Consider the following 18899-nt stretch of genomic DNA (forward strand, 5'->3'; position numbering starts at 1 on the left):
CACCGAAGGAAGAAGACACCAACCAAAGACACACACCAACACCGAAGGAAGAAGACACCAACCAAAGACACACACCAACACCGAAGGAAGAAGACACCAACCAAAGACACACACCAACACCGAAGGAAGAAGACACCAACCAAAGACACACACCAACACCGAAGGAAAAAGACTCCAACCAAAGACACACACCAACACTGAAGGAAGAAGACACCAACCAAAGACACACACCAACACCGAAGGAAAAAGACACCAACCAAAGACACACACCAACACCGAAGGAAAAAGACACCAACCAAAGACACACACCAACACCGAAGGAAAAAGACACACACCAACACCGAAGGAAAAAGACTCCAACCAAAGACACACACCAACACCAAAGGAAAAAGACACACACCAACACCGAAGGAAAAAGACACCAACCAAAGACACACACCAACACCGAAGGAAAAAGACACCAACCAAAGACACACACCAACACCGAAGGAAAAAGACACACACCAACACCGAAGGAAAAAGACTCCAACCAAAGACACACACCAACACCAAAGGAAAAAGACACACACCAACACCGAAGGAAAAAGACTCCAACCAAAGACACACACCAACACCAAAGGAAAAAGACACCAACCAAAGACACACACCAACACCGAAGGAAAAAGACACCAACCAAAGCCACACACCAACACCGAAGGAAAAAGACACCAACCAAAGACACACACCAACACCGAAGGAAAAAGACACCAACCAAAGACACACACCAACACCAAAGGAAAAAGACACACACCAACACCGAAGGAAAAAGACACCAACCAAAGACACACACCAACACCAAAGGAAAAAGACACACACCAACACCGAAGGAAAAAGACACCAACCAAAGACACACACCAACACCGAAGGAAAAAGACACCAACCAAAGACACACACCAACACCGAAGGAAAAAGACACCAACCAAAGACACACACCAACACTGAAGGAAAAAGACACCAACCAAAGACACACACCAACACCAAAGGAAAAAGACACCAACCAAAGACACACACCAACACCAAAGGAAAAAGACTCCAACCAAAGACACACACCAACACCAAAGGAAAAAGAAAAAAACAAAGACACACACCAACACCGAAGGAAAAAGAAAAAAAGAAAGACACACACCAACACCGAAGGAAAAAGACACCAACCAAAGACACACACCAACACTGAAGGAAAAAGACACCAACCAAAGACACACACCAACACCGAAGGAAAAAGACAACAACCAAAGACACACACCAACACCGAAGGAAAAAGACACCAACCAAAGACACACACCAACACCGAAGGAAAAAGACACCAACCAAAGACACACACCAACACCGAAGGAAAAAGACACCAACCAAAGACACACACCAACACCGAAGGAAAAAGACACCAACCAAAGACACACACCAACACCGAAGGAAAAAGACACCAACCAAAGACACACACCAACACCGAAGGAAAAAGACTCCAACCAAAGACACACACCAACACCGAAGGAAAAAGACACCAACCAAAGACACACACCAACACCGAAGGAAAAAGACTCCAACCAAAGACACACACCAACACCGAAGGAAAAAGACACCAACCAAAGACACACACCAACACCGAAGGAAAAAGACTCCAACCAAAGACACACACCAACACCAATGAAAAAGAAAAAAACAAAGACACACACCAACACCGAAGGAAAAAGAAAAAAAAACGAGAACAGAGTTTCATTTCTGCTACAGACTCGTTATTCAATTATCTGGAATGTTGTTTCTGGTAGTTTATCACTGAGACAGACAGACAGACAGACCGGGTGGTCCACTCTCCTCATGCAGGTTTGCTGGTGTTTGTCAGAACCTCCAGTGGTCAGATGGGAGCTACAGCCTTCAGCTGTCAGCTCCTCTCCAGTGGAACCACCTCCTGCCTCAGCTCAGTCCAGGAGAACACACTGTGTTTAAGAGGAGACTAGAAACGATCCTTTTAGATGAAGCTTAGAGTTAAGGAGGCTCAGGCTGCTCTGACTTCTGCTGTCGTAGGCTTACACCAGGAGCTGCATGCCAGTGTTCCTCCTCCTTGTAGTGGCTCCTCCCTTTACTGCGTCTCTTCCTCCTCCTTGTAGTGGCTCCTCCCTTTACTGCGTCTCTTCCTCCTCCTTGTTGTGGCTCCTCCCTTTACTGCGTCTCTTCCTCCTCCTTGTAGTGGCTCCTCCCTTTACTGCGTCTCTTCCTCCTCCTTGTAGTGGCTCCTCCCCTTACTGCGTCTCTTCCTCCTCCTTGTAGTGGCTCCTCCCCTTACTGCGTCTCTTCCTCCTCCTTGTAGTGGCTCCTCCCTTTACTGCGTCTCTTCCTCCTCCTTGTAGTGGCTCCTCCCTTTACTGCGGTCAGTCCAAATGCTAGTGTTTTTCTTATGTTCTCCTCATTGGACAGTTACAGTAGATGAGCTGCATGGAGTGAATGTGCCTTCAACAGAAGTAAGGGTTAATTTCTGCTCTAGGTTAAAGACGCAGACACAGACGCAGACGCAGACAGACACAGATGCAGACACAGAAGCAGACGCAGATGCAGACGCAGACACAGAAGCAGATGCAGACAGACACAGATGCAGACACAGAAGCAGACGCAGATGCAGACGCAGACACAGAAGCAGATGCAGACAGACACAGATGCAGACACAGAAGCAGACGCAGATGCAGACGCAGACACAGAAGCAGATGCAGACAGACACAGATGCAGACACAGAAGCAGACGCAGATGCAGACGCAGACACAGAAGCAGATGCAGACACAGATGCAGACGCAGACAGACACAGATGCAGACACAGAAGCAGACACAGAAGCAGATGCAGACACAGACGCAGATGCAGACAGACGTAGGGTTCTGTCCGTCCTTTGTATAGTGCTCATGTAATTCTGTCCATTTTCTGGGAGCTTGTGGATGTGAACCCAGACGTAGAATATGGAGCAGTAGGACTGGAGCTGCTGAGGCAGTGTTGAGTTTGGAAGAGAATCATTTCCATAAATAGTGATACTTTTCATAGAACCACTGTATGAGTATGAGTACTGTGTACTTTTGGAGTAATCTTACAACAGATTCCCTTCCAAGATACAAAAGTGTTTTTTCATCTGAAATAGGCTTTAAGACTAAATTCATTCATTCATTCATTCATTTTCTGAACCCGCTCTATCCTCACTAGGGTCATGGGGGTCACTTGGAGCCTATCCCAGCTCCATAGGGGTGAAGGTGGGGTACATCCTGGACATTTCACCAGTTCATCGCAGGGCAGACTAAATGCAATGATGAATAAAATGATTTTTTCCTGAAAGTACCTCATGAATTTGGTATTTTTGGTATTAGTATTTCATATACTCTTAGCACAAATACTATGAACTACTTACTGTGTACTTTTGGAGTAATCCTACTCCAGAATCCATTCCACACTGCACTTCTGTTTGTTGTATTCAGTGGTTGTAACAGATAAATGTAAAAAAAAGATTAAAACTTTTCAAAGTTGATAAGCTCTGTTATTTTTTGCGGCTCCAGACTATTTTTTTTTGCAGATGAGGGAGGGGGTAAATGGCAGTGACTGGTAATAAAGGTTACAGAGCCCTGGCATAGACTGATGGGACACTCATCAGGATACACTGAACTCCTCAGGGGCACCGCTACCAGTTGTGGGCCCCATGGTATGTATGGGGGGGTGCGGTCCGTACATAACGTCACTTATGCTAGTGTGAAAACGAAACTGAAACTTAACATGCTTTCAGTGTTCGACTCCTGACTTCCACACCTCTCTTATACAGCGGATCTTATAGGAAATTGTCATAACTTCTAGCCTGTATCCACTGGACCCCCTCCACTGCTTTATGGGCCCCCCATAAATGCTGGGCCCCATGAATTTGTCACTTTTACCCCCGCCCCAGGAGCTCGTCTCTGAATGTAAAAGTGTCATGAGGTAACTGTTGTTATGATTCAAGATTCAAGAATGTTTACAGTCATTATGTGCACACATGTTTTTCTTAGGGGTAGCTCTAGGCTAGGTAAAAAAAAGAGGAACTATAAAAACACTCAAGAATATCTACATCGACATAAAAACACTAAAGAACAAGTGGTGCAGGCGCAACAAACCCCGCCCCTCACATGTACTGTAGCTTATTTTGACATCGATCCAGCTGATGTCATCATGTCTATGCATGTGATGACGTCATCATATCAGTAGCCTCTACATACGTACCAAGTTTGAAGTAAACTGAAACAAAATCGATGTTTTTATAGACATTTGAAATTTGGCCCATTATAAGTAAATGTGTGTGTGGGGGGGGGGTGTCGAAGCCAATAATGTAATAACAGCCGATGACATAATAATTTGGTTGAATTTATACCAAACTGGGTTTATAGATTGCCAGTGACCCAGAATAGATGTCATTACATTTTGGGAGAAGTAGGTCAAAGTTTAAATTATGGATGAATGTTTAAACCCTTCTGTACAAGCCAATAATGTCATAACGACCGTTAATGTAATATCAACTGATAATGTAATAAATTTGCCATTTTTAAAATGTAATAAGCCAATAATGTAATATCTGGCCAACTACGTAATAAAAGTCCTGAACTGATAATGTAATAACTTTTGGTCAATAATGTTAGAACTTATTGGCTGGTTATTACGTTATTGTCCTGGTAAAAAAAAAATATTTGTAAATGTAATAACTGAGCCAATAATGTAATAAGTTACAACGTTATCGGCCAAAAGCTATTACGTTATCAGTTCAGGACTTTTAGTACATTATTGTCCAGATATTACGTTCTTGGCCTATTACATTTTAAAAATGGCACATTTTTTACATTATCGTCATTATTACATTATCGGCTTCTACAGGGAGGTTTAAAATTTCATACAAAATTTAAACTTTGATCTACTTTTCCAAAAATGTAATGACATCTATTCTGGGTCACTGGCAAACAAAGAAACAAACCCAACCTAAAATACCCCTTGCCTCCCCTTCGGGGGGGGGCAGGGTAATAAGTATATCAAGACCATGTAAATTATATAAAGAAAAGAAACGTGAAACACAGTATATACAGTATGATGTGGCACTATGTCAATAAAATGTCACTGATGGATACTTACTGCCGGCAGTGCAAAAAAAGAGATGGCAAAGACTGAGAAGCAAGATGCAATGGTCTTTCCAATCCAGGTTTGAGGAACTTTGTCTCCGTACCCGATGGTCGTCACGGTCACCTTCAGAACAAAGATGGGAATTAGTGGAAGGAAATACTCTGTAGAGACTTGAGTTAAAACAGATTTGGACAGAAACATTTTGGACTGAAGAGGCAGATCAATATAGACGTCATCCAGCCAGGTTTAGTATCGGATGTTGCACAAAATAATTAAAAATGTAATATATCGTCAGCCTCATAACATGATTGCCAAAGTCCTATTTTTTCAGGTCATAGTCAATGATGCAAAATGAAACAGCAGTGTTAGAGTAAAGTTACGCAGATAGCACAATGACTTAGGCAATTATGCTATGAGGCTAATGATATGTTAGAAATGCTGTGTATCATGTGTAGACCACACCATGTACTAAAAAAACATAAAAAATTTTAAAAAGTCCAATATTTTCTTGGACCGTCTTTAGTTCCAATGACAGGACACATTCACCATCGCATCATTTCAGTCAGTTTATGCAATGTCACAACATTTATTTGTTATTTTTTGCACATGTTACTGAACCTATACCTGACCAGTCGAACTAACCCCAGATCATAACACTGACCCCATAGGCTTGAACTGTAGCCCTAGGCATGATGGGTAATCCCTTCATCCACCTCTGGAACAGGGTCAGTGTGGACTCCTCAGACCACATGACCTTTAATCGTTGGAACACAAACAGTCTTTATGCTCTGTATCAAACTGATGGATGGTGAAGAAGTTAGAAGCTCCTCACTGCATCAGTTAAAGCTAAATCACATCAACACTTATTCAGTTATAGAGGTAAGAGTTTCACAACTTTATACAAAAAAAACAAAACTGTCCACCACAAAGGACATTCCATAAGAATTTTAAAAACTGTATTTGAAAAAATTGTTGCATCATGATGTTTCCAATATAGGCACTGATTTAATAAAAAAAACAAACAAAAAAAAAGCTGGTACTTCGCTGACATTTCCTGGGTCTGAGGAGGTTAATGATTTCCAAAGTTAAATTCAAGTGGCGATAAATTTTAATGTAAAGTCACTGAGATGTGTGACATTAGACTGATTTACTGTTGATTGTTTGAAACACTGTGACTGTGATGGTTGAACTGAACAAAGCTGATGTTGTATTGGCCAGGTTTACTCTGCTGTCATTGGTTGTTTCACTTAAAAACTGTCACTGGTCAGTTAGCTGCAGCTGTGCTGAACTCTGTGCTGAACTCTGTGCTGAACTCTGTGCTGAACTCTGTGCTGAACTCTGAGCAGACCCCAACACCCTCAGGTCACACTCTCCAGGTGCATAATTATGAGCAGAACGTCCGTGCAGTGTAAGCACAAGGCTGTGTCACTTGTTAAATGTTTGCTCAGACAGTTTTGCAGTTGATGTGGAGCCAAAATGACTTTCAGAAACAGTGATCTGTATTTTTACAGAACTGACTGAAAGCACTAATGGTTTCATCAGACCTCTGTGGTGTTAGAGGTATTAGGCATATTAGAGACACTGGTAGGACAAACAGCACCTCAGTAATCACACATTAGAACACACACAGTGACAGGTACAACAGTTTCCTCTGAAAGGCAATAAGGCAGAAACAGGCTCATGTTTAACAGTTTCCTGGGTCTATTATTATTATTATTGTACATATTTGTCATCTGTAGTACAGACTTAGCTTTTAGATATCAGTAGTTTTGGAATATATGTATATTTGTTTTTTATCTTTCCACTTTCATACATTGTTTACATTTTTCAGTACATGTGTGATATTTTTATACAATGCTTTTTTTGCATTAGTTGTTTTTGCTGCTAAACACAATGGAACAGCTAAAGGAATTTTCATTCTTCCTGTGGCAGTCACAATAAACACCTATTCTATTCTATTCTATTCTATTTTCTATTCTATTCTATTCTATTTTGTTTTCTATTCTATTCTACTCTGTTCTATTCTATTCTGTTCTATTCTATTCTATTCTATTCTATTCTATTTTCTATTCTATTCTGTTCTATTCTGTTCTGTTCTATTCTATTCTGTTCTATTCTATTCTATTCTATTCTCTATTCTATTCTATTCTATTCTATTTTCTATTCTATTCTGTTCTATTCTATTCTATTTTGTTTTCTATTCTATTCTACTCTATTCTATTCTATTCTATTCTATTCTACTCTATTCTATTCTATTCTATTCTATTCTATTCATATTATACATCTGGGTACTCCGTCCTTTTTCTTTTGTGGGAAAATATAAAAATTGTCCTCGTTTTGAGATCTGACACAGACCTCATCTGTGTGTGTGTGCGTGTGTGTGTGTGTGTTTAACTCATACTATTAGACTGAACTGGAGAGGCAACAGGAAGAAAGGCAACAGGAAGAAAGGCAACATGAAGAAAGGCAACATGAAGAAGTTCTCATCCAATCCAAACTATTGCTCTAACACATATCCATCTATCTATCGATCTATCGATCTATCGATATATATTGATATGTGTGTGTGTGTATGTATATATATATATATATATATATATATATAGATAGATAGATAGATAGATAGATAGATAGATAGATATAGATATTTATACACACACACACACACACACACATCTGGACCTGATACACATGTTCACACACTGGGTCAGACCCAGGTAAAGCTACTGCAGGGCCTTCTGGGTACTGAGTACTGTGTACTGAGTACTGTGTACTGAGTACTGGATACTGAGTACTGGGTACTGAGTACTGGATACTGAGTACTGGGTACTGAGTACTGGGTACTGTGTACTGGGTACTGAGTACTGTGTACTGTGTACTGAGTACTGGGTACTGAGTACTGTGTACTGAGTACTGGGTACTGAGTACTGGGTACTGTGTACTGTGTACACAGTACTGGGTACTGAGCACTGAGTACTGGGTACTGTGTACTGTGTACTGTGTACTGAGTACTGGGTACTGAGTACTGTGTACTGGTGTAGCAAGAATAGGGTACCAAATTATTTATTAATTGAGTGTTGATTTATGGATTAATTCAATTATAGATTTATAACTAAGCTCAAACTTGAATCAACCCAAAACAATAATTTGGAAATCTTGCGAAGGTTGATAGTTTGTTGACTGCACAGTGAATCCGAGTGTGAAAAGGCAGTACACAAATAATAACTGAGGCAATGGATTTATACACATATAAATAATTTATGAACTACTGAAGACACCCAAATAACATAAAGACAAGAGACAAACAAGATAACAGGGAGCAGGAGATTATGGACAGGAGACTACGTAGATTAAGTTGGCAGATGGCTATATTTAAGATAATATAACGTTAGTGAGGTTAAGGTGAGGTAAACCTACTTAAATTGGAATAACACCAACTTAGATAAGACAGGAGCACGTGTTCTTACAAGTTAGAGGTCTTCTGAAGGATGCAGGCTGGAGAGGCCTTGACGGAGAACAGATGAAGTCTTCTGACGGATGCGGGTCTTGACTTTTCTGATGGAGTTCGAAGCAGGACCAGGCTGTGAAGCGACGTGCTCACACTGGAGGTCTGAAGTTCTGAAGGTCTGAAGTTCTGCTGGCTGGAGGAGGTGCACAGCTGGCTCTGGCGGCTGGTTCTGGAAAGCTCACCAGGAGAAGTGGAGAACAGCGAAGGTGGAAAAGCTCTTTGAGAGCTCAAAAGGTGGTAAAACTCTTTGGAGAAAGCTCTTTGCGTAGGTGAGAGCCCAGAAGATGGACAAGACTCTGATGAAAAGTTGGTTTCATTTATTTTTATAGTTCTGTCCAAAAACCAACCCAGCACGCCTTCCTCATGCATATTGATGAGTCATCGATGCCTCGGGGCGTTGCCTTCTTTGTCTGTTTCGGCGGGAATCCAGCCTCCTCGTGCATATTAACGAGTCGTTTGCATATCTCAGTATCACGTTTCTCTTCCCTCTTAGGAGGACAGAGGGGGAGAGGACAGTGTGCAGACTTGTAAGAAAACTTTGCATCCTTAAATAAGATCACTTAAACTTTATACATCACCTGTAACCTCACTTAAGCATCAATTAAGATAACAGCATGATTATTCAGACATGCTATAAGCAGTGATACTCTTACTTTCACAGAATTCACCATGAACATGAACAGGACACACATATGTGAAACCACAGGTCAGGCAAAGGGCTGAAGTATTACGTCTACATAAAAGACTTAGCATGCTGAGTTAATCAACATTAACACATAATGTAATACATTATTAGCATGGTACATAGTGATTTTGGTTATTCAGCCCTTTGTCCTTAGGTTTACCTCCACCTCTGGGTAGACACCAGAGATGGGACACAGATGTTGAGAGGAAGATGGTCCACTAAGTGTAAAGACTCAGTTTATGAGTCCTTAATTTACTATGGCAGGGAGGATGTCTCTGATGAAGAACAGATGAAAATGAGCCGAAGTTTCATTGTCGTAACTCCATTAGGTTCATTCCTTAAGGTCATCTGTCTTCGTAAATGTCATTTGCAGAGGATGTCCGTGCTTTGACCTGCTAACCAACCAATCAGCATGGTTGTTCAGGAATTTGGTTTGACCCGGAGAGGAAGATAATATAATTTATAATTCTGTTTTCGACTCTGTTCACTCACTCCACCATCGTGAGGCTACACTGTGTACTGACTGACTCTCCCACCTCCTCGTCCACTCCAGTCTTTCACCACCTCTACTACTCGTGTGAAGCTTTGTGAGTTTTTCAGCAGATATTTTTTCCTCAAGAAGTGATTGATTTGGAGGGAAAAGTAATATCTGAATTCCCTCAGATCCAGTATTACTTTCACCCCCCTTGGATCCAAGAGCTTTAGAAAGCTGCAGTTGTTTAGTAGGAGACAGCTGTAGAGTGTGCTTCTGCTGCAGGAGCTGGTGTCCTCTGAAGCCCATCTCAGACCGTCCACTCTGGACCTGTCAGACTGAACCCCACCAGTCTGATGCACACCTGCACATGGACACACTGAGGACTTCTGCTAAACACACTTCCATTTCTACAGGAGCTTTCACTCCACTGCCTGTCTATGTTTTTAATATCCCTCTGGTTCCCACCAGTAGGTTGGGACTTGTGTGAAAATACCAGTAGATGCAGTTGTGTCTGTGGTCTGTGCGTTGGTCCTGGTGTGAACAGCCCACTGCAGGAGCCTGGGGCCTTCACTCCACTCCTACTACCACAACAAAACACTGCATCAAACAACCAGCGCTTGACCTTTTACTCACCAAAATACTGTTAACAACAAACCAGCCTTTCTGCACAACCTTCTCCTTCACAAAGTAACACAAGAGGTAAAATAATACTGACATGATACAGCAGTGTTCAGCTGTTTGACTGTGCAGCACCACTGAGCGCTGTCCTGGAATGCAGCAGAACCAGTGCTAGGACTGGGAGGACATGCACATGCTATATGCACTGTTTCTGACAGAGACAGGATTGCACATAATCTGTTTCCATGGTCCATGAAAATGAACATTCCTCTAATATTCCTGTTCACATGCACCGTGCATACTGCATTTCAGAGCGCAGACTCCACCTCACACCACAGAGTTCAGTTAGAAGTACAACAGTATGTCTGCACTGTCATATTCACAACCTTCACTCATGACATTTACAACGTTTCTGTTTAGTACAATTGTACAAACTGCTGTTCTAATTGTGTTCTAATATGTATGCACACACACATACACACACACATACACCTATACACACACATGCACACACACCTATACACACATACATACACACACATATACACACACACACCTACACACACACATATACACACACATATACACGCACATATACACGCACATATACACACACATACACACACACATACCTACACATATACACACACATACACACACATGTACACACACACACCTACACACACACATATACACGCACATATACACGCACATATACACACACATACACACACACACATACCTACACATATACACACACATACACACACCTACACACACACATATACACACACATACACACACATACATACACACATATATACACACATATACACACACATACACACACACACACATACACACATACACACACATCTATATCAGAATACTGGAAAGTCTCAGAGCATCTGTGTGTGTGTGCATGTGTGTGTGTGTGTGTGTGTGTGTGTATATATATATATATATATATATATATATATATATTTTTATATACAGGGTGGGGAAGCAAAATGTACACTATTTTGAGGCAGGGATTGAAAGACAGTGTATGACCAATTAGTTTATTGAAAGTCATGAGAATTTATTTGCCACAAGAAAATGTCCATAATAGAAAATGTTTTTATTCTATGTGTCCTCCTTCTTTCTCAATAACTGCCTTCACACGCTTCCTGAAACTTGCGCAAGTGTTCCTCAAATATTGGGGTGACAACTTCTCCCATTCTTCTTTAATAGTATCTTTAATAAAGTGGACATTGCTGTGTGATGTTCTATTGGTAGCATGTTCTAAAACGTTCCAAACAGCAGAATCCAGAGGGTTTAGATCTGGGCTGGAAGGCGGCCATAAACAGGATTCCCAAAAATTGCTACAGTTGGATTTGTTGCTGTTGTCAATAAGTGTTTTGGTGTTCTTGTGTAAGATTTGAGCTTCAAATCATATTTTACTGCATTTCTAACGCTCTTGTTGTCTACCTCAAGTTCAGTTGCCATTTTTCTCCTGGATTTGGTTGGATCCTTTAGGATTTTGGATTTGAGAGCTTTAATAAAAGCTTTGGTACGTTTTTTGTTGCTTCCTCCACTTCCAGACTTTCTGGTAATAGTTTTGCTCATAGTCATTCTCTTCTTTCCATTATAAACAGTCTTTATGGACACTCCAACTATTTTTGAAATCTCCTTTGGTGTGACGAGTGCATTCAGCAAATCACACACTCTTTGACGTTTGCTTTCCTGATTACTCATATGGGCAAAAGTTTGTGAAAAGGTATGGATAATAGTGTTAGGTATGATTATGACATCAGTATATGTTTGGGTTCAAAACAACTGACGTAGTGTCTGCTGAGAAAAAACAATTAAATGTTCAGTGTACATTTGGCTTCCCCACCCTGTGTGTGTCTGTGTGTGTGTATGTATGTATGTGTGTATGTGTGTGTATATGTGTGTACGTGTGTGTATATGTCTGTGTATGTGTATATGTGCGTGTATATGTGTGTATGTGTATATGTGTGTGTGTATATGTGTGTACATGTGCATATGTGTGTATATGTGTATATGTGTGTATGTGTGTATATGTGTGTACGTGTGTATATATGTGTACATGTGTGTATATGTGTGTGTATATATGTGTATATGTGTGTCTATGTGTGTATATGTGTGTACGTGTATATGTGTGTCTATATGTGTGTAGCCGCATGACGGTGGAGTGAGTGAACAGACTCAAAAAACAGAATTGTAAATTACACCACCTCCCTCTCTCTGGGTCAAACCACATTCCTTAACCACCATTCTGATTGGGTGATACCCAGGGCAGTGCCTGGACATCCTTTGCAAGTGACATTTATGATGACGAATAATCTTAAAGAATGGAGACTATTCTAATTTAAAGCACCCAGGACAATAAAACTTAGGCTCACTTTCTTCTGTTCATCATCAAGAGCCATCCTCACCTGTCGTGGTAACTGAGAGCACCCCAGATATCATGTTTACACTTGGCGACCCCTTTTGCCCCTCAACATCTGTGTCCCATCATTCCTGTTTACCCCGAGGTGGAGGCATCCTAGGGACAAAAGACTGATTTGCAAAATCTGTATCTTTTGCCGTAATTACTAGTTTCACAGAAATGTGTCAATGTTGGTTTTACTCCACAGGGTACCTCTTTCATGTATATCTATGCCCAAGCCATTTGCCTGACCTGTGGGTTCATATACATGTGTCCTATTTGTGTTCATGTTGAAAGTAAGAATATTACTGTTTATAGCATGTCCACATAATGGTATTTAGTTTATTAAGGCTGAGTGAGGTTAAAGGTGATGTATAAAGTTTAAGGATCTTATTTAAGGATCTTATTTAAAGTTGGGAGAAGTCTTCTTACAAGTCTGCATGAGGTCCTCTCTCCCTCTCCTAAGGGGGGGAGAGAGAGGTGATACTCTGAAATATGTAAATGACCAGCACAAGGAGGCGGTTTCCCGCTCAAAACGGACAAAGGAAGGCACGGCCCAAAGAGATCAATAACTCATCAATATGTACGAGAAGGATGGAATGGGTTGGCCCCTGGCCAAACTATAAAGGAAGAAGATCCAACTTCTTTCGGGGCTTTTTTTCCCTTTTCTTGTGTACTTTTGACACTTTGTGACTTTTTGTCTTTTTCCTGCCTTTTTGTGCTCTTCCTGTTTTTGCTCCTTGCTCATGCTTCTTGCTGTACTCTTCGGAGTCTACGCTCTTTAACTTCGTGAGTCTCCGCTCACTTCGTTGGTCCTCCTCGTGCCTTCTCTGCTCGGGCCGTGCCAACATCAGCTGCTGCTTCGAACTGTCAGAGACGTCATCACCACGTCCTCCATCCGCCGTCCAGACTGCGTCCAGCCGTTCCAGCTGTTCCTGTCCACGTCGCTGCGGGGCCACTCCAGCCGTGTCGGATCCTCCCACAAAGCCAAGACCCGCATCATTCAGAGACCGACAACCTGTAAGAAAACTTACTCCCGGCTTATCTGAGTTGGCATTGTTCCAATTTAAGTAGGTTTACCTCACCTTAACCTCACTAACGTGATAATATCTTGAATATAACCCTATACCAATTTAGTCCACTTTTCCCCGTCCTTAATCTCCTGCTCCCTTTTTATCATATTTATCTCTTGTATTTGTGTTATTTGTATGTCTTAGTTAGTCAATAAATTCTTTATGTGTGTATAAATCCTCTGCCTCAGTTTTGCTTGTGTACTGTTGTTCACACCTGGGTTCACTGTCCCGTCAAAAAGTTCCACCACTTTTGCAAAGTTTCCAAATTATTGTTTGGGTTAATTTACGTTTAAGGTTCAATAGTCAGATGCAGGCATCTTCAACTACAAATCTGTAATTGAATTAATCTAGAGACCAACGCTCTATGTTTAAGAATAATTTGGCTTACTATTGCTACATGTGTGTACGTGTGTATATGTGTGTGTATAGGTGTGTATATGTGTGTGTATGTGCCCAGTTCTCAGACACTGGGCCGTTCTTCTCTGCTCTCTTTGTTCCTCCAGTCCAGAACACTTCCATGTGCTCTTTAACTCTCTTGTCACTTTAACTCTCCTGTCCAGTTGAAGGACCAGTATTTTGGACGTCCTGCTCATCTGGAATCCAACCGCCTGTCAGTCATGATGCACTGTCCGTCCCAGTGGAGGGGAAGTGCAGAACCACACTGCATGACAGGAAATAATAATAATAATAATAATAATAATAATAATAATAACTTTATTTGTATAGCTCCTTTAAAAACAAAGTTTACGAAGTGCTTTGACAGAGGATCACAACAGCAGGATACATGAAGCAAGTAAAAACATTAAAACAGAAGCAACACAATTAGACAGATGTATGAACAAGTTAATTATCAAACAGGATCAAATTTAAAAATTAAAAATTAAGATTAAAAAGGGGACAGACATCACATAAAAGCAAGTCTATAAAAATGTGTTTTAAGAAGTGATTTAAAAGATGTTTCTGATTCCTCAGCCTTATCTCCTGGGGCAGGCCGTTCCACAGTCGAGGGTCCTGATGGAAAAGGCCCGCTCACCTTTAGATTTAAGCCTGGACTTTGGAACAGCCCGGAGCCCTCTGCCCCCCCGACGATCTAAGGCTGTGAGCTGGCTCGTAGTCAACTAGCATTTCTTCTATAGAACTTGGGGCCAGGCCCATTCGAGCTTTAAAAGTGATCAGTAAAATCTTAAAATCAATTCTAAAACATACAGGGAGAAATGAAGCTGAAGAACAGGAGGAACACATGTCCTAGCTCCAGTCCTCAGACTGGTGTTACTGTGACCCACAGAACGTTCCCCTCAGACGGACGAAGTGTTCGGACTCTGATCCTAAAGGGTTTTCTTCCACTTGTTCACTGGCTCCACTCTGTCTCCGTTCAGAACAGGTTGTCACATTTGCTCCTGTGTTAAAACCTGCTGATCTGATCTTCTCCTGTCACATGTTTATCAGCAGGTGTTTGTCATTCTGACCACACACTGTTTTCTTTGAAGCAGCATTCTCCACCAGAGTGGATCTATGTTTGTACCCCAGCTGAGCAGAAATACGACCTGCAGTAAAACATGTATTCAGCAATGGTGGAAAATGACTGTAATGTTCCACCATCGCTGAATACGTATTCAAAGAATCTACAAAGAACTAGAATATTATCAGCAAATCCCACACGTCTGAACCCAGAAATGCTCCACTCAGAACATCTGTTTATGTGACGTGTCAAATTCAGAACACTGTCAGAACAACAGTGTGAGAACATGTTCAGTCAGAAGCTGTTGGGTCTTAGAGGACAGGGGTTAGGATGCATTCAGATGTATTTAAGTGTGAGAACAATGTGAGAACATCTGCTGCCTCATACACAGGCAGGTTCTCTGTGGTTGGAGAACATCCGCAGCCTCATACACAGGCAGGTTCTCTGTGGTTGGAGAACATCTGCAGCCTCATACACAGGCAGGTTCTCTGTGGTTGGAGAACATCCGCAGCCTCATACACAGGATGGTTCTCTGTGGTTGGAGAACATCTGCAGCCTCATACACAGGCAGGTTCTCTGTGGTTGGAGAACATCCGCAGCCTCATACACAGGCAGGTTCTCTGTGGTTGGAGAACATCCGCAGCCTCGTACACAGGCAGGTTCTCTGTGGTTGGAGAACATCCGCAGCCTCATACACAGGCAGGTTCTCTGTGGTTGGAGAACATCCGCAGCCTCATACACAGGCAGGTGCTCTGTGGTTGGAGAACATCTGCAGCCTCATACACAGGCAGGTTCTCTGTGGTTGGAGAACATCCGCAGCCTCATACACAGGCAGGTTCTCTGTGGTTGGAGAACATCCGCAGCCTCATACACAGGCAGGTTCTCTGCTGTTTGGAGAACATCCGCAGCCTCATACACAGGCAGGTTCTCTGTGGTTGGAGAACATCTGCAGCCTCATACACAGGCAGGTTCTCTGTGGTTGGAGAACATCCACAGCCTCATACACAGGCAGGTTCTCTGCTGTTTGGAGAACATCCGCAGCCTCATACACAGGCAGGTTCTCTGTGGTTGGAGAACATCCGCAGCCTCATACACAGGCAGGTTCTCTGCTGTTTGGAGAACATCCACAGCCTCATACACAGGCAGGTTCTCTGTGGTTGGAGAACATCCGCAGCCTCATACTTAGGCAGGTTCTCTGTGGTTGGAGAACATCCACAGCCTCATACACAGGCAGGTTCTCTGCTGTTTGGAGAACATCCGCAGCCTCATAAACAGGCAGGTTCTCTGTGGTTGGAGAACATCTGCTGCCTCATACACAGGCAGGTTCTCTGTGGTTGGAGAACATCTGCTGCCTCATACACAGGCAGTTTCTCTGCTGTTTGGAGAACATCTGCTGCCTCATACACAGGCAGGTTCTCTGCTGTTTGGAGAACATCCGCAGCCTCATACACAGGCAGGTTCTCTGTGGTTGGAGAACATCTGCTGCCTCATACACAGGCAGTTTCTCTGCTGTTTGGAGAACATCTGCTGCCTCATACACAGGCAGGTTCTCTGTGGTTGGAGAACATCCACAGCCTCATACACAGGCAGGTTCTCTGTGGTTGGAGAACATCTGCTGCCTCATACACAGGCAGTTTCTCTGCTGTTTGGAGAACATCCACAGCCTCATACACAGGCAGGTTCTCTGCTGTTTGGAGAACATCCACAGCCTCATACACAGGCAGGTTCTCTGTGGTTGGAGAACATCCGCAGCCTCATACACAGGCAGGTTCTCTGTGGTTGGAGAACATCCACAGCCTCATACACAGGCAGGTTCTCTGCTGTTTGGAGAACATCCACAGCCTCATACACAGGCAGGTTCTCTGCTGTTTGGAGAACATCCACAGCCTCATACACAGGCAGGTTCTCTGTGGTTGGAGAACATCCACAGCCTCATACACAGGCAGGTTCTCTGCTGTTTGGAGAACATCTGCTGCCTCATACACAGGCAGGTTCTCTGCTGTTTGGAGAACATCCACAGCCTCATACACAGGCAGGTTCTCTGTGGTTGGAGAACATCCACAGCCTCATACACAGGCAGGTTCTCTGCTGTTTGGAGAACATCTGCTGCCTCATACACAGGCAGGTTCTCTGCTGTTTGGAGAACATCCACAGCCTCATACACAGGCAGGTTCTCTGCTGTTTGGAGAACATCCACAGCCTCATACACAGGCAGGTTCTCTGTGGTTGGAGAACATCCACAGCCTCATACACAGGCAGGTTCTCTGCTGTTTGGAGAACATCCACAGCCTCATACACAGGCAGGTTCTCTGTGGTTGGAAAACATCTGCAGCCTCATACACAGGCAGGTTCTCTGCTGTTTGGAGAACATCCACAGCCTCATACACAGGCCGGTTCTCTGTGGTTGGAGAACATCCACAGCCTCATACACAGGCAGGTTCTCTGTGGTTGGAGAACATCTGCAGCCTCATACACAGGCAGGTTCTCTGTGGTTGGAGAACATCCACAGCCTCATACACAGGCAGGTTCTCTGTGGTTGGAGAACATCTGCAGCCTCATACACAGGCAGGTTCTCTGTGGTTGGAGAACATCCACAGCCTCATACACAGGCAGGTTCTCTGTGGTTGGAGAACATCCACAGCCTCATACACAGGCAGGTTCTCTGCTGTTTGGAGAACATCCACAGCCTCATACACAGGCAGGTTCTCTGTGGTTGGAGAACATCTGCAGCCTCATACACAGGCGGGTTCTCTGCTGTTTGGAGAACATCCACAGCCTCATACACAGGCAGGTTCTCTGCTGTTTGGAGAACATCCACAGCCTCATACACAGGCAGGTTCTCTGCTGTTTGGAGAACATCCACAGCCTCATACACAGGCAGGTTCTCTGTGGTTGGAGAACATTCACAGCCTCATACACAGGCAGGTTCTCTGCTGTTTGGAGAACATCCGCAGCCTCATACACAGGCAGGTTCTCTGTGGTTGGAGAACATCCACAGCCTCATACACAGGCAGGTTCTCTGCTGTTTGGAGAACATCCACAGCCTCATACACAGGCCAGTTCTCTGTGGTTGGAGAACATCTGCAGCCTCATACACAGGCAGGTTCTCTGTGGTTGGAGAACATCCACAGCCTCATAAACAGGCAGGTTCTCTGCTGTTTGGAGAACATCTGCAGCCTCATACACAGGCAGGTTCTCTGTGGTTGGAGAACATCCGCAGCCTCATACACAGGCAGGTTCTCTGCTGTTTGGAGAACATCCACAGCCTCATACACAGGCAGGTTCTCTGCTGTTTGGAGAACATCCGCAGCCTCATACACAGGCAGGTTCTCTGCTGTTTGGAGAACATCTGCTGCCTCATACACAGGCAGGTTCTCTGCTGTTTGGAGAACATCCGCAGCCTCATACACAGGCAGGTTCTCTGCTGTTTGGAGAACATCCACAGCCTCATACACAGGCAGGTTCTCTGCTGTTTGGAGAACATCTGCTGCCTCATACAAAGGCAGGTTC

General features: G+C 43.1%; 1 protein-coding gene across 2 annotated transcripts in view; it reads right to left on the minus strand.

Annotated features, from left to right (window-relative positions):
- kcnq1.1 (potassium voltage-gated channel, KQT-like subfamily, member 1.1) overlaps positions 1 to 18899 on the minus strand; it is a 293916-nt gene that overhangs the window by 108207 nt on the left and 166810 nt on the right. For both annotated transcript variants that reach the window (XR_003935077.1, XM_030130954.1), the window contains exon 7: positions 5150 to 5260. Coding sequence is in view for 1 of the 2 variants with exons in the window: in XM_030130954.1 (XP_029986814.1) it covers positions 5150 to 5260 (111 nt within the window). In the remaining variant the exon portion in view is untranslated. The remainder of the gene's footprint in view (positions 1 to 5149; positions 5261 to 18899) is intronic.

This window comes from Sphaeramia orbicularis, chromosome 3, assembly GCF_902148855.1.
Source record: "Sphaeramia orbicularis chromosome 3, fSphaOr1.1, whole genome shotgun sequence".
NCBI lineage: Eukaryota > Metazoa > Chordata > Actinopteri > Kurtiformes > Apogonidae > Sphaeramia > Sphaeramia orbicularis.